This window comes from Echeneis naucrates, chromosome 23 (assembly GCF_900963305.1).
Source record: "Echeneis naucrates chromosome 23, fEcheNa1.1, whole genome shotgun sequence".
In the NCBI taxonomy this organism is placed as follows: Eukaryota; Metazoa; Chordata; class Actinopteri; order Carangiformes; family Echeneidae; genus Echeneis; species Echeneis naucrates.
Genome location: NC_042533.1, coordinates 7565211 through 7582524, shown reverse-complemented (window position 1 = coordinate 7582524; position 17314 = coordinate 7565211). Strand labels below are relative to the sequence as shown.

At 42.3% G+C, this 17314-nt stretch overlaps 2 protein-coding genes across 2 annotated transcripts; both read right to left on the bottom strand.

Moving 5' to 3' along the window:
- Nucleotides 1-1398: 1398 nt before the first annotated feature.
- Nucleotides 1399-5573, bottom strand: lmod2b (leiomodin 2 (cardiac) b). The gene is made up of 6 exons (XM_029494704.1): nt 4926-5573; nt 4190-4636; nt 3621-3881; nt 3317-3529; nt 2760-3212; nt 1399-1794 (listed from the first exon to the last, which is right to left on the bottom strand). Exons 1-6 carry the CDS (start codon nt 5199-5201, stop codon nt 1768-1770), a joined length of 1677 nt encoding a protein of 558 aa, XP_029350564.1. The 5' UTR covers nt 5202-5573; the 3' UTR covers nt 1399-1767.
- Nucleotides 5574-6717: 1144 nt separating this feature from the next.
- Nucleotides 6718-10875, bottom strand: asb15b (ankyrin repeat and SOCS box containing 15b). Its single transcript, XM_029494703.1, has 14 exons — nt 10847-10875; nt 10487-10595; nt 10256-10308; nt 10044-10175; nt 9753-9920; nt 9541-9647; nt 9278-9416; nt 8993-9164; nt 8381-8541; nt 7935-8079; nt 7678-7833; nt 7443-7545; nt 7194-7347; nt 6718-7089 (listed from the first exon to the last, which is right to left on the bottom strand). Exons 2-14 carry the CDS (start codon nt 10591-10593, stop codon nt 6923-6925), a joined length of 1764 nt encoding a protein of 587 aa, XP_029350563.1. The 5' UTR covers nt 10594-10595; nt 10847-10875; the 3' UTR covers nt 6718-6922.
- Between the last annotated feature and the right edge of the window lie 6439 nt (nt 10876-17314).

The following is a 17314-nucleotide window of genomic DNA, read 5'->3' as shown; positions in this document are numbered from 1 at the left end:
ATATAATGCAGATTATTGTTGAAACGACCATTCAATGCATTCACAGCTAGATTAGCTTTTTGGGAATTTATCACCTTGGATACAGTTAATAATTGTCGTTTGTGTCACATCAGCATCACATACATATTAAGAAATTCAAAGGTCTAAGGGCCTGAGGGATATTTAGTTGCTCTGTCTTAATGAAACACACATGCAAAGTGCTCTTCAGAGACGGCTATTTCCTCACCTTTCCTTAAAATTATGTCTTACATTTAAGAGGATACTGCAGCGACCACCCTGAGCGCGCTCCTTTTATAAGCAAGAAGTCTGAGCAATAAATGGATTAATTTTATGGATGGAATCCCCAGGTTACAGCCAGCCTGTCGGCATAGTGTTTAGTGCTGTTGCCCCACAACAAGAAGGTCGTGGGATTGGTTCCCGTGACATGAGGCCTGTCTGTGTCGAGTTTGCGTGCTCTCCCCATTTCACTGGGTACTCTGGTTTCCTTCCATTGTACAAAGCGATGCATGGTTGGGTTAATTGGTGACTCTAAATTGTCCGTAGGTCTGAGTGTGTTGGCGCTGTGATTGGCTGGCGACCTGTGAGCTCTAGCACCCCACGCAACCCGGAAATGGATAAGCAGTAGATGATGAATGAATGAATGCCCCAGTTTACACTCTGACAGATATCATAAAGGGCTGTACTTCATTAGAGAACGTTTTATTCATGGACACTGCTAAAGGAATGTATTTTGCATACTGAGCTGTCCGGCAGGAGCTGTCCGGCAGATTGGTTTTTAGAGTGAGCAGTCTAATCCGGTTTCTTTCAAAAATGCGAAAATATTTGCGTTCAGACTTAAAAGTAATGCTTTATTCATTGATATTTTTCCCTCCCAAACTTTTTGAATAATTGCATGTTCGCAAAGTTGAAGGAACGCATTGTTGGATTGACAGCTTCTGCGCTGAAGTGCTGAGCCAAACCACAAAACTGGATAACAGTAAGCAAATTATGCCAGTGGAAAATTGGCTTAGCAAAGCTTGTAACTTTACATTTTAAGAGAAAGCATGTCCTCTTTCAAAAGTTATAGAGTCCTCCCTCAAGGCATCGTGTACTGTAGCCCACATCCTGTGATATTTGTGTAATTTATCTCCTGCACTGGCAGAGAGTGTCTGCTCTTTCCCTCCACTTATCATGCATTGTGAATTGTTCAAAGTGCGCAAAAAGCCCTGTTCTAATATGTGCCAACTGGAGTGGGTGTATTGTGAATGTGTCAGAGTGGGAAAATGCATCAGAGGTGGTTGACCGGTAAGCTGATAAAAACAGTGGCTGCATGATGCCTCTGCTTCTACAGAACAATTTGACCCTTGTTATTATAATAGAACTAATCCAGTAACCAAAGAAAAAATACATAAGTACTACTGTAAACACCAAATCTATATATTTGAAACCTGACATATAATTCAACCTGCAGCAAATCATATTTACAGTTTTACAGGAAAATAGTGAATTAGACAGCTCGTCAGTAAACAATTCAGTCAACTAATTTTAAAATGAAAATACAAATACCATTTCATATAACGCATAAATAAAAAAGTCAACATTTTTAAAATGTAAAGCTATTACTGCAGTGCAAATTTTCCAGTATGTTTTCTTTTTCATGAGTAAGAATTCAGTTTGTGCCTCTTCAGCCATCCCAACATGCTTTCACCTTGTGCCTTCATCACTGTTGGTCGCTCTATGAGTCAGATATCCACACCAACGAAGGGACAGGTCTTATTTCTGCATGTATTATAGGAGATGATGTGGGATTTCCACCTGGAAAATGATGATGGCATGTCAGTTTTAAAGGCAGCCCATCAAAATGTATTTAAATGATAAAAAACTTTCTTTGAAATATGCGGCAGGAAATATAAGGATGAGTAACATCACTAACTTCATTAACTTATGACTTCTGGACTGTGTTTGTAATACATTTTTAAAAAACAAACTTGGACGTAGAACCATGCACGATGTTTTCAGTGGCGTCACAGGATGATGTTTTATTGGGCTGTTTTAACAAATGCGTGTTGTTTGTTGCGCACTGTGGCAACGTACCACAGATGTCTTTATCGAAGCTCCAGTGAATAGTTTCTATAAATACCAGCAGTAAGTGGCAGGAATTTCACAGCTAAGAGACCCCACCATCTGAGGGCAGAGCTGATTTTCCACTCTAACAATGCAACAAGCTGTGCTAAAGCTTCAGCCAAGGTAATTCACGTCTGTCCTCTCAAAGAGAGGAAAAAAGCAAGCACTCAAAATAAAAATGCAGACATTACTCAGTTGTCTATGCAGCGATAGTTCCTACTCTTTGTTTTCCATATCAATTATGTCAATCATTATGCTGGTTTGTTTGTATCTCTCTCTCGGACTTTAAAAGCATTGTGATCATGTCACAGAGCCCTCATGTCTGGTGGTAAGCAGCCTCTTGTCTGCCTACCCCAGTGTCAGCCACAGAGATGACTCAGACGCTGCTGACTCTGTGACATCCTCATCTAAATTAAACTTCCTACTTGTTAACGTCGCCTATAGAGGGATTCTACTTGGCACATGGTTAGGCTGCTTGTGGAGGAGGAGGAATGGTTTTTACCACCTTTTATTAGATTTCTACATAATCCCTCTTAAATCTGATGCGGTATTTAGGGGACAATGCCACTGGTAATTAGAGTGGAAATGAAAACAACTGGAAGCAAATATTGGCATCATTTAAATGTCAACATCATTGCGCAAATCCTCCCTCTCACCCGTCTCAGGTTGCGGATGCTGCTGCTGCGAATGGACTCCATCAGCTGGTCATGGGCTGACCTCATTGGCGTGGAGGGCCGGCTGCCTTCCTCGCCTCTTCTTTCCACTGACACAGGTCTCAGTGCGTTCTTAAGCTCCTTCAGTATGCTTCTCGTCTCTCCTTTTCCTGACTCCTTCTCCTTCTTGCCCTTCTTCCCTTTTGTCTTTTTCACCTTCACTTTACTGCCCGCCTCATGAGCCTTAATGACCTCTGCGATCATCCTAGTGGGCTTTTTCTTCTCTTGCTGCGGCGGAGGTGGTGGGGGGGGTGGAGGAGGAGGAGGAGGAGGAGGGGGCGGAGGAGGTGGAGCAGGAGGAGTTTGTTTTTTAGCCAGGTCGCTTCGGGGGAGTTTAGGTGAGGACCAAGGGGAAGCTCTAGGTGAGCTGTTAGGCGATGACCTAGGTGTTCCTCTCTAGAGACAGAGGCATGGAAATATATACAAACACATTTGTCACTAAGACTAATTGTTGTTGTCTGACATTATTCAGTCTTACTTTTTGGAGCAAAGTTACACACCAGTGCGGTGGTCCGGGGGTTAAGAACCCCCTCTGTCAGCCCCTGTTGGCCCTGCTGCTGCCTTTGCTCCTGCAGTCGTTTCTGTCTCTGCCGGTCCTGGTTCCTGGTGAGGATCCCTGTCATGCTCATTCTGGGACCAGGGAGGTTGAACTGGTAACCCAACTTGATCAAGGTGTAGTTTTCCCTCAGAATCTTCACCATCTCCATCTCTACCTGTGGGAGGCAGTTAAAGAAAATATTTATGTATCATCCTGGGTTGTGTTGTCGAAGGAACTGAACTTCAAGGTGAAGGACCGCCGCTAACCTGGCCTCCACACATATGTCTCTGGTTGTGGAACCGAAGCTCAGTCAGTGTGTTGTTTGTTGGAAGCGCTTGGACCAGTGCCATTACTCCTTTCCCAGTCACATAGTTGGACTCTATATTCAGACTGATGATGGACGAGTTCTCCTTGAGCATCTTAGCAATGGCCAGGGCCACGGGGTCATCAGCTCGGGTGTTTGCGAGGCTAAAGGTCCGCACATATGTGTTGGTCCTCAGCGCCTCGGCAAATCTGATCAGAGTTTCCTAAGAAGAAATTAGAATAGATAATGTTTACATGAGAAGTTAGTTTATGAGATTATAATACAAGTTTTGATATGAGAGTTAACAGACCAATGGGACTCTCCTACCACAACTGAATAGGCGTCACATCATTATTTCATGAAGGATAATGTTAAAGAAGTCAATACAAGACCTACAAATTATCAGGCAGTTCTCCTCTTGCTGTTTCACAAAATACTAAATGGTGCAAATGAACATCTTCAGTGTTTTTCAAATTATTCCACAACATTCACACATTTTGTTATGAATTCCATGCTGGTCTGAATTCATACCTGTGAGATGTCATCAATGTTGTTCAGATTAACCTCTGTGAGTTCAGGGTCGTTCCTGAGGACTTGTTGGAGCGCTTCATCCACAACCGTTGGGTTTCCAGTAATGATGGCGTCAGCAGGTGGAGGGGGAGGAGTCAGTCTAACTGGCTCTGCCCTCTGAGGTTTTAGTAGCTGTGGGGTGTCAGCCCGAGATGTCCCACAATCATTAGAGGGTTCAGGTTTTGAGTTATCATCTTGGTCCTCCTCCTCCTCTTCATCATCTTCTTCGTCTGTTACAGCTGCCTCCTCCTCCTCCTCCTCGCTCTCCTCCTCTTCTTCTTCCTCCTCTTCCTCCTCATCCTGTTCTTCTTCTTCTTCCTTACTTTCATTTTCTTTCTCGTTTTCATCATCTTTTTCATCCTCTGCTTCACTGTTTTCATCTGTCACACACTCCTGTTGTTCTTCATCCTGTGTTTGGTAAAGTCCCTCAGTAAATGCAATTTTGTAATTGTAATTTGTTTTCTTCAAAACTTGTGTAACATATAGCATGACTAAAACTACTTAGAACTTGAGGCAGCTGGAGCAATTTACTCTGACTTGTCTTCATGTTGATACTTCAAGAATTACCACAATTTGTTATTTTTGTGTTTTAAGTAATCGGTTTTGAATTCCATCGGGTACACCTTCAAACAAACTGGAATTACCTCTGACGCATTTTCCAAATGCCAAGCAAATCTAATTAGACATTATCACTCACCGGTTTGGGGCTTCCTCCGCCTATCTCGTCCTCCAGCAGTCTGCGTGTCTCATTTTCCCAGTACTTCGTGAGGGCCTCTCTGCTGAAGGTGCCTGTCGGTGTCTTATCTGTCTGGTCTCTCTGCCTGAGTCCAATGGGGACATTGGCATCAGGATCGATGTCTGCCAGCTCCTTTTCCAACTCGGCCAGCTCCTCTGGGCTGAGGGAAGCCAAAAGCTCGTCTTCGTCAATGTCTTCATACTTACTCAGCTCTCGACGGTACCCGAAACAACTCATGGTAAAAGCCCGAGCAGCACGGACCGGTCAGAATCAGTTTAAACTAACACAGAGACCAGTTCTCTAAGGGCATATGACCTAATGTAGACCCCCAACTAACAGAGAAGCGTGGAGACAGAAAGTCCAAACAATATGGTCCACTGTGATGTTACTGAGATCCAAGGAAATAAGGGGTCATTGGAAATTCTGAGTCCAATCAAGGAGATCTTTGTCAGGGAAGGTGTTGTGGTGTTCCCGGGCAGGCTAAAAGGTTCTTCTGATGAGAGTCCGCTCCAGTCTGAACCAGATCTGTCCTTGTGGGCGCTGTGAGGAAGCCTGTGTGTGTCAGTGTCCTCTTCTGTCTAATCTCCACAGCTGCTGTTTGGGCCTTAAGAGAGGGATCACACGGGAACGTAGCAAAGTGTGGGCCCCATGATGCAGCGTCTTTTTTGGGAGGCAGTGCTCTGAGACAGAGCCACAAAAAGCATGTGAGCTCAGACGCTGTGTGGCCTGTCAACGTAGCAGTCTGTCACTGCGGCCTGAGTGCCTTTGTTCATGGCCAAAAAAGACCAACTGGACTCAACAGATACACAACATGTGTAACAACGAGATCATGTATAGCCCGAAAAAGTTTCAACATGTCTTCTATTCCTATTGTCTGTGGATCTGGATTAGGGTAAATCTCTCATAACGTTATTGGATGGATAGCCGTGGAACTTGGTTAGCAGACAATCATAACTGCCTAAGAGTTATTTTCATTTTGATTCCTTAAATCTGCTTCTTTTTTTTTTTACTACTTGTAAAAAGCTAATTCCATCCTCATCCCATCCTTACATATGTGGTGAAAAGTCGCATTAGATAGCATTAAACTAAGCGGTACATGGTAAACATCTGCTAAACATCAGCATGTTTGCATTTATGTTAAAGTACATCTTTACAGATCAACAGACGTTTAATCCTTTCACCTTGTTTAACCTTTCAAGTGGATTACCAGTGTTGAATTAGAACATATCAACAAAGCAATGCCTTGTCATCAGGTTTCAGCATTTGATTATTTGGAGTAACTAAAAATAATTGTTGTATCGAAGTGTTATTATAAAGAAGCTTGAGCTCCCAAAAAGGTTTATGATTTTGGGGCATTTTTATTTTTCGCTTGAAAACAGATTACGTCTTATTTAGAACATATTTACTCAGCTGGAAGTTTTAAAACCTAAATCAGCAGAGCGGTTCCCATTTGCATTCGCCACAAACGGAACGCCACATGAACCGCACTCTCCAAATGCAGACGCTCGTGCTACTTACATAGCTCGTCATCAGCGTCATCACCCCAAATCTCTTCTGGTCTGGCGCAGAGAACATGATGAAAGAACAGGAATTATGCTGATGTTATTAAAGGCTTTTATGCAGATTATAACTCTGTTTGTCCTCAGGGCCTGATGAGTGATGACTTACATTTGTATTGCTACAACCAAGTACAGGATAGTTGTATTAACACACATACAGAATGAAAACACATCACAGCTTTGGTGAATCCAGCTTTAGTTAGTAAGCTCCAGGATAGACATCGCACATCCAACAAAACAGTGGCTAAATAACCGCATTTTCTAATTACAAAATACATTATTAATAATGCAATGTGACACATGAAGGAAACAAGATAGGTGAGAGTCACATTCAGATTGTGTTTCAATCGCAGATGATTAGGAGTGATTTTTCATCAGCGGCCGCAAATAAAACGTGTTTCATGCGGAGAGGTTTCCATACAGGTCATACTCCCTGTAAGTCAGGTAGTTCTTCAGCCTGGGAGGTAAAGCTACAGCAGCCATGGCATCAGGGTTATTCAGCGTCCTGAAGCTCATGTGACCTCTGATTACCAGGCGACACAAGTGCTGCAGAGAACATGGTGTACCTGGGGACACACAAACCGACATACAACCGTGAGTTGAATGTTTGGGCGAACTTTACTCCACTTTAAGATCATGTTTTTGTTTTGTTTTTGGTCCTAGGTTTTACTCAGGATGTCAGAAATCTCGTCCCACTCTGGGCTCCTCTCCAGGATGCGTTTGAGGCTGGGACAGATGCTGACATTGCCGACATAGTCCAGGAGCATCCTGACCACGTTTCCCACCAGATGTTCCAGCCACGACACTGACACAAAGTCACAGAACTGAGAGAGGAAAAGAAGCAGAGATGTGGTTTATTCTATCTGCTGGGCTATTTGTTTGTTTATTCGGCGTAACTGGCATAATAATGAGCTCTTACTGTGACAGCGTTAGGCTGACTGTAAATTTTGTAGGCCTGATTATGGAGGTCATTCCAGGTACTATCCATTTCTTCACTGCTACCGTGGCAACACTGGAAACACCTATGAGACAAGTCATTATTTTGATTTGAACCGAGTGTATTACATTCAGGTTCCTCCACACAGGCTTCATTTGAACTGTGTTACTGTCTAATATAGTTTATTGCGTCTTCATTCCACAGTGAATCTTTGTACTTGTGAGCTTGATATCCATTGTTGAGCAGCAATCGCATCATGACCTGGTCACTCAGGCAGTATTGTAGGGCCGTGGGGAACGTTGTGTTACTGATCACTCTGAAGTAACAATTCACCTCTGCTCCATAGGACAGTAACAGCTGAACCAGCTCATACCTGAGCAGAAAGGTCAAAGGTCATGGCAACGCAATCTTGCCACCACCACATGGCTTTTTTGCTTTTGAAAACACGCACGCACATAAATTTAAGCCACACACCTCTCAGCTCGTATAGCGACCAGGATGCATCGTAGCGGGTCGAGGTCAGTTCTTGCTCCAGCTGCCAACAACATCTCAGCGCAGGTTATATCACCATTAGAAACAGCAAAGTACAGAGGAGTCGCTCTGAGGTCTCCATAGTTCTCTGTCACAAGGTTTACAAAGGATGAGCGGGCAAGCTGCTGCGGAAGAATCACTGTTATTGCTGCAAGCAGTAATGGGGCATTTTTTTGTGTTTAAGAAAGCCATTTCTTTCAGTTCTGCTCAGTTAAAGACAGGTGACGTCTTTATTTCAAGTTTCAAAACATTTGTGTGTGAGTGTTGTGCACTGTGCCCTTTAATGCCTCAACCCAGACAATAGCATGCCAGTAAGTCGAGGGTTTGATCCCGGTGTAATACTTGTAATCTGCGATACGCATGTGTATGTTTATCTAGCTAAGTCCTACCAGAGATGTGTGCATGTAGAAGGGCGTTGACATCATATCCTCTCTGTATTAGCAGCTCCAGACATTCAACCTGCCCCCCATCAGCTGCTGAGTGGACTGGGCTGTGGCCCGAGAGCCGGATAGCTCTCTTTGTTGTGATGGGGATGAGAGTCCTCAGGGCTCTGTAGTGAGAAGAAGGGGGCAGGGTGAATGGGAAGAAAGTGAGAGACAGAAACGCTGAAAAACAAATGCTATAGAAGAAGAAAACCGGACACAGAGAAAAATGTTCATTAGATTGTGGTTTGAGCTACAGTGTTATTCAGTGATGGAACTGACAAACAGCGATAAACAGAAGGCTCTTTGTGAAAGCGACTGCAGTGAAAACACAGCAGAGCAGTGAGTTGGAGAGAAAGAGAGACATGTTTAAGTCGACTGTTTGATCTGATCGGCCGCAAAATAGGAGGAAGAAGACGAAGAATGTTAATTTGTCTTGAGCAATTTTTCTGTCTCAGGATTTCTTGACATTCAGGATCTTTTGACATGAGATTATTGTCATATCGAATGTGGTGGGATGGCAGGCTGCGCTCTTGGTCAGTGCAGCCACACAGCTTCAGAAAGTAAAGGTTGACTTGCAGTATGTGTCCTTCATATGCAGCTCTGTGGATGGGCAGCTCAGAGGCATAGCTGGCCACATTTGGGTTGGCTCCATGTTCGAGGAGCAGCTTGATGCAGTCCAGGTTTCCCGATCCAGATGCATCATAAAGGACTGTGTCTCCGTTGCTGGCCTGGGCATTCACATCACCACCTAGTGGACGACGCCACAACACAGTATGCTGAGTGGGAGAGAAGTTAGTGCAGTATCATGGAATTGTAGGCCGCTCACCCAGCAGGCGTTTTTAGAGGTTTCTAATATTTTACCATACTCTATGAGAATTTCCAAAGCTTCAGTGTTGCCATATTCAGCTGCAATCCCCAGAGGCGTCACCCCGTGTCCATCCCGAGCCGTCACCTTTGCTCCATGTCGAAGTAGCAGCATTAGAATAGCTGGACAACCAACCTGGTGTAAACGGGGAAATACAGCGGCATGGGAAAATGGAGGAGAAGAAGGCGAAGAGAAAAAGCTTTGAATGAGTGCTGTGATTTGTTCGTGCTTTAGCTGCTATCACAGTCGTGTCGTTCACCTTCGCAGCTTCATGGGTTGCCGTCCACTTAGTGAGACACACTTGCTCCACGAAGGCCCCACCCATGATGAGGGCCAACACCATGTCATATGAATTCTGTCTCACTGCTGACAAATGTAGAAAACGCAAAGTGACATGGTACGGAAAAAAAGTATATGTGCATATAACATTTGATAATATGTGTTTGTTGGCTGATGTTGTGTTGAAATTACCAATAAGCAGAGGAGACTCGTTCCTGCTGTTGGTGTTGTGTGGTGAAGCTGTGTGCTGCAGCAGCATGTGGACGTTCTTCACCAGACCGGCCTCCGCTGCCAGAGTCAGAGCCGTGTCGCCATCCCCTGTCTGCTCCTCCAGGGTCAGGTCTGCGGATGTCAACACCACTGCAAACACAGCAAGGTTGGACACACACACACTCTCTGACTCCATTTGCCTGAAAGATCTGATCAAAAAGCAGGTGCTTGGTGCTCTTATCCTTTACCCAGCCTGTTGCACTGAGCTCTCACCCTGTAGCACCACGTGCAGGATCTCCTGCTGTGGCTGCACAGCTGCTGCGTGCTGAGGAAGCCAGCCCCTGCTGTCCTTCTCTCTGAAGGCAGATACATGAGCTGACAGCTCCTGCAGCGCATGCAAGTCACCTGTGGATACCAAACCAAAAGCCAGTTCGCACACAAGAACAAACATTTATTCGTGCCTCTGAGTTAAAAAGGAGCCTTACCTTTTTGAATGGCTGACATTATCATCCTAAAGGCTTCACTGTTTTGTTCTTTCCTAATGATGAAGAGAATGATTGTTTTTTTTAACCCAGCAATACTATCATCAGTCTTTAGAACAGTATTGAATTTTAACTCAATAATTTGATTTTACACATCAATTGATTGATATAATCATGAAAGGGTGAATATTTAGTTTTTACAGCAAATAACGTTAACAATTTGGACTCTCAAACCTGTTTATCTGGAATGAACATGCTGTCTTGTAGGCATCTTGAACGCTCTCTCTAATGGCAAACTCAATCAGTTCCTCATTTATGCCCTCTTGATCAAATTCATCCATTTCTAGGCCAAGGGTAAAACGATAAGCATGAGTTTGCATGTGACTCCTGTAAACACCAAGCTGATTGTCTGTCACGACAAAGAGCTCTGTTACACATGCAGGTAACATGCAGGAATCCAACTTGTTTATCTGTGTTCACACTCAAAATGGTGTCACATTGAGTAGATTAGCATAAAGCTCTCACATCTGATAGGATGCATAAAATTCACTTCAACTCATTTCAGGTCATATCAGTCGCACAATTTTCTCTCACCTGTTGAGCTGTGTGTTCTCCTCCAGCTTGCTGCCTGTTGTGTTTTTGTTTTGCGGGTGTCCTGAGCTCCCTGGGTTATTTTTAGATATGGCCTGCTTTAGATGACCTGACTCAGTTCAGAATATGTCTGTTACATTTTCACTTCAAACTCTAATGAACAAAGTGCGCTTTCCCTGATTGCTACACTTTGACTTCATTCAAATGGGGTCATTTAATCAAATGTCACAACAAAGCACAAGTTAGATGTTTGTGCATATCTGCCACACTTGGACAAATATATTTTTGACTGTTGATATGATGTTCTTGAATTAATAATTGTTTTTTATTAACTCATCTGCTTCATATTTCCAAAACATATCCCTTGTGACTGGTATTGATTTGATAATGGAAATCAATTATGGATATCAGCTTTTTCATGGATTCACTTCATCAGTCTTAGTCATGAGAACATTATGCAACTAAACTACTCGCACTCAGCCAATTCACTAATAGCAGTGGTATATGTTTAAGCCAAAACATTAACAGAATCATAGAAGATGAGAGATATAAAGCAACTCAGTGATGGATCAAAGAGTGGCGGAATATCTGAGCTGCACTCAGTGTGAGGGTCAAAACCTTCCAGCTAGCATAGACCTCCTCGCTTCTTTTATTTTCACTCTCCAAACACCATCTTTGGGAATAACCTTGACATATCAAACAAAATATTCCCTCAAGAGAAAAAGCGCCCACTTTCTCCTGACGAACAAATTGATATGTGGGAGTTTATGGAAAAACTCTCAGACAGCGTCAGTGTGTGACACAGTGACTCAGCCTGTAGGCGGCCTCTCCACCACGTCAAAAGACTTCACCAATCTGTCTGGAGTGAAACCAGACTGCCAGCCCATCCTCGAGTTTCACTACACGCCTGGACGTTACACATCCACACGCGCACACACACACACGCACACACATACCGCACACAGATGAGCTCTATCTTTGAACTGAAAACACTGGATTTCATGCACTGGACTTGAGCAGCCACTGATTCCTGCTCCATATGAGGAAGAAAGTAAGTATTACAATTTTATTTTTATTTTTTTACACATGTAGAACAGTTGGTGTGGTTATGTGTTGACAAGTGTACACTGATGCAGCTATAGTCCCATTCGTGCTGTGCTCTGCAGAACAATAGAATATCTGTAGTAAAATTAAGATTTCTCACATTTTTTCTTTTTTTGGTATATTATCTGTGCTTTGTCAGCTGTGCTATGTACGTCATTAATATAAATAGTGCAAATATATAGTATGCATTTTTTCATAACCTGCACAGTTGTGAAAAATGCACAAATTCTTATTTTTTTTTTTTTAATAAATGCTGTAATTACAGATTATCTTGTAGTATTTAAAATTGTTTTCAGTATCAAAATGAAAGTACTCCAAGAAAAATACATTTGCCTCCTTTCAGAGTTATGTCATTGTTAATTAAACCAGAGCTATATTAATGTGTTTATTGTAACTGAGTATGATTGCAAAACTGGCGGGTAAAATTAAAAGACACCTGGAGACAGTTTACTTTCACTCAACATATAGAAAAGATGAACACGTGCTCCCCCCCCCTGACAAATCCAACTGCATGTTCCCTTCATTCTGCCACAGGAAGATGTTTTACGAGAATGAAAATTCCTTCGAGGCGAATACATTCTTGTCCGTCACGCTGGCAACTTTGAAGCCTGAGCATTCATCAGATTGGAGCTCATTGTGCATTTTTCATTCACAATCCCTGTAGCTGTGGCATAAACGTTGCTTATCACCACATACGCATTGGATGGTGGGGTGTAATGATGTTGAAGTGGTAGTTAATATAGTAAAGGGGGTCAAATGCATCCATTTTATAAATTGTTCATATTTTGGTTGGCAGGAATGCAATCGCCAGTTGAACTGCTTCTAGTTAGGTTGGTTGTGTTTTTTAAATACAGCTGTGAAAAAAAATCTATTTAGAATTCATCGCAGCCTTGGGTGATGTTTTCAGTTCAACTATTTCTGTCCAAGCTGAAAGCAGGCGATGTTTTGTATTTTTGCTCAGAAAATCTCCAAATCCAAGTTGCTTGATGTTAAACATTCTCTTATGTTACTTATTTAGAGTATTTTAACAATGTTGAACTGAACAGCTGCTTCAAATATTAACAGCGCTCCCTCTCTCGTAACTTTTAACACAAGTGCTTTTGCATCAACCTGTACAGTGTGTGTATGAAACACATCATCCCTCCTGCCAGGGTGGGGAAGTGATTGTGCTGTCTCACTCAAAACTATAATTGTAAAACCCTGTTAAAAAGTACTGTGGCTAAACGTTTCTAAATTCACTTGTGGACTTACAGGGGGTTAACATGAGAGCCTGTGTTAAGCTGAATTAACGCTAGGTAAACACTTCTTTGATAACTACATTGTAGCACTGGAATAAATACAGCAGACTTGAACCGGCATATAAACACATTATATGATATTAATCTGCTTTACCTTCGTCTGTCCTTCAGATCTTGAAAGCACCTTGTCTCTTCCTGAGTCTGTTCACAAGTTTGAATCTCTGCTCTGGAAAATTTGGGACACCAATAACTGATGATGTGAGCAAGCTGTCATTGCTGGTGAGATTTGTTGCCCCAGACACTGATACACACCACACTCATCATATATATATGTGTGATTTCTTCATTTGTGTATCTGTACTGTATGTTAATAAACTGTCACTAAGGGTCTCTGAGAACTCTCCCTGTTATTTTTATTGTAGAAGCAGAATATCCCCTCCGATTATGAAATTCCTGTTAGTTTCATTCCAAAAGAAGTGGTAGGTATGAAACTGTGAAAACAGAAGTTATGTGAAACCGCTGAAACAGGGACAACACTTGGATGTTGAACAGAAGATGCTGATTGTTTTTATCCCTGCATCTCCAGGCTGGCACATGCTGGGTGGTGTTAAATATTTATCCTCTAGAGCAAAGTCTGCGGAAGCTGGCCAGTATGTTTGGTGCCATCTCCAGCAACAAAGAAAATATTATTGTCTTCATTGCAATGCTGAAGAGTTTACGATTCACCTTTGACCACGAGGAACTGGTAAGAAACCTGTAAATGAACTTCTGCCTGTATAAATTTGGCTTTTGAATGAAATCCAGCTAGTAACAGAAGAAATGTGAAACATGGATTGCGCAAGTGCAGCTCAGTTGTAGGCATGAGTACATAATATTTTGGACTGTTTTGCACATTTAATCGCATAATTGAGTTATTTCAGGGTTGCTTGTTGCCTCATCCCCCAGGAAACAGCCATGCAAGTCTTTCAGTGTCACTACCAGGAAAGGACCTTAATGTCTGGTCTTTACTTGGACCACATCAAAGACGTCTTACATGCTGCTGCTCAAGAGACATCAGGCTTCTCGTGCAAGCCGCCACCGTGCCTTAATCCACACCAAACACCAGGTACATCATTCATTTTCATTTGTAGTCTTAGGTTTGTGATGGATGCCAAAAGCTAAAGCAGCTTAGTAGCACATTAGTGGATAGATATTGATTTGGGGTCAAGGCCTAACAGCTGTGGACCTGCATGTATTGAAGGCACAGCAAATTAAATGAATTTAAAGCTGCATTAAAAGCAAGTTTCTAAAACTTATTATACCTTTTTGAGCTGCTTGGTGTATCAAAGAGTGCACATTAAAAGAGAAACATCCAAACTGGAATAACTGAATGTGACTGAGTTTGATCCTCTCCGATGGTTCAATAAATAAAGATCAAGGAGAGTGGACTCCCGCGATCAGATTTCTAAAGAGTAACTGCACTGAGTAAAATTTTCAATAATTTTCACCTCTCCAGGGAGTCAAGAGGACGATCGTAGATACAGTTGGACACAAAGAACACCCGTGCTTCTGGCTCTCATCCCCTTCATAGCTTGTGTTATTCTTGTTGTTTGGCTGGTAAGTGTACGAACCATGAAATGCTTCCCATTTAACTCTTTGTAGAGAGAATCCACAAAGTGCTACTTGCATGAATTTAAAGTCTTGGTGTTTGTAAAGTCCAGTTTTAGCAACTGTCAAAATATTATATATATCGTTATAGTATTTATGATATCAATATTATAGGAAAAAAAAGATTTTTAATTAAATGCCTGCACAAATGACTGATAATTGCATATATGCATAAAAGATGTGTAATGTCAAACAGCATGAATGGTGTTTATACAACATGAACACTTTTTAGTGCAAGAGGTTTTCAGCATATTCTTAGTGCTTCCGTTTCCTCAAGGATTAAAAATTCAGGACCCATTTCCTGATTAATTATTCAGGCAGGATGCTGTTCTGAGTATATCATTAACTGTATAGAACCCAAATTATAGTGGATTGTTTTCTTTTGATGATATTATGCACTATAAGAAGACTCCATTGTCCTTGGTGCTAATTTTTCCATCAGCTACATTGGCCCTTTTGGTTTCTGTGGGGGAGTCTCGTAAAGCCTCCATGATAATGTGCCTTCTTTTAAGGAAGCGCTCACAGGAAGGCAATTCTTGTAAAGTTAAAAACTGCTCATGAAATATTCAGTAGTGCTTTGAGGCTCTGTTATCACCTAATGTGATGATTTCCGTGTTGGAGATTTACTCTCTTTCCTTTGGCCATCATAGAAACAGGATAGAAGACCGGTGTTTGGGCTCTAATAGTGATTTTCAAACCTTCATTTTAATTTTTAGGTCAAGTCTGGCAAGCGCTTACCACTGTGCAACACTGAAAATAACCAAATGGCACCTCCTGACATGATCCCAAGTGTGTCTGTCTCCCTCCCACTTCAATCACTCACCCACTCTGCTGACACTCAGCCAGCGGGGGAGGCAAACCCTGAACATGAGAGTGGATGAGCTGCAATTAATAAAGAAGAGAAGGAAAACTCAGACAGACAGCAGCTTAACAACTTACTCTTCAAGTCCAAAGAGCCTGTTGGATAACCGAGTACGATCTGACACTCTTCCTCTGCTCTCACTCATCTGAGTGCATGGACTTGAGCTATGAGGGAACACTCACCTGCTGTGAATAAGGGTGAATCACAAAACTCCCCAGGCATTTTTCTAACACTTAACCACCCAAAGACATTTTTCCAGACCGGAGGAAGAACTCTATAAACAGCGGCTGTGTATCTTGCCTCGATGGTGAACCACGTTCATTGTCTTGCTTTGGCCAGCACTTAACAGCATTTGGCCAGCCTGTTCTGAGCAGACCACGTTTATTTTTCAGCCCTGGCACTCTGTGCTGGTGTCTTTCAGGATGTACACAGGTTCCAGTTTTGAGCTGCATTTAAAAGTATGGCGGGAGCCTCAGATCACTCATCATATCACACATCATTTCCTCCTGAGATGGGACCCCTGTGATCAACTTGTTAACTGTATCCTGGTGGTTATAGAGGCTGCCCTTCACTGCTGTAGAATTAACACAGCAGTCAACACAATGAGTCGTGTCATGCTCCTGTTTTCTGACTTCTGTTGAAATGCATACACAAAGGCCAGCATTCTTACCAATAACATCTAAAGTAAATAACTGAAATGCAACAGCAGCTTGTACTTGCTGACATTATTATGATCTGTTATCTGTCACAAATTGCAAACCTGGTAGTCACAAACAACACGCTGAGCAGTTCAACAAGCGTCCTACTTTGTGTATCAAAGATCTGACCAGATGGCAGATAGCCATTGCCAGAGGCACTTTGAATCCCGTCATTGTATCTGAAAGCTGTTGCTCAGTGATCTATAGCTACTGCTTGGCCGCAGTGAGTGTGTTAGAGTTTTTAATGCCTTATTCACTGAGTCAATCATGTTCAGTCATGAGAACATGACTCCCAGAGTGTAAGTGCTCTCGTACTGTATGTGTCACGGAGAGAGAGGCAGCAAGAAACAAGGCAGATAGGCTGACAGAAAGTGAGGGAGATAGGGATAGATAGATGGATGGACGGATGAGCTCAGCGAGAAGCATAAGGAGGGCTTGTTCTCGTCACAAAAGAACTGGCCGTAGGCTGGAGGAAATGCCAGTTTCAAACACGACTGATGTCGGCAGATCCAAATGAATCAACAGGCTAAGAATCTTTCCAGACCGCAGGCTATGTAGCCTCATCTACAGAGGCTGGTCAGTCCTCCAATAACAATTTTCTGTATTCAAATGATTTACTTCCAAAACATATCAAAGAAATGTGGAAGGAAGTACCTTTATTAATGTTTTCCTATTGTAGGCAAACTCTACAATTAATGCTGTTGTTTGAATTTTTATGATTTTAATTTTTTGCATCTTATGAAAATGTGTAATTGTACTGTATGCAAAATGTTTAAGTTATTTTGTTAAAAGATAGGCCACTTATCAAATGTAATTAACATCTTTCAAAAGATTGTATCTTTTAAATGTTATTCATTCCATTCAAGAATGTAAGACAAGTAGACAAAATACTGTGAACACTTGTGAAAAATACAATATTACT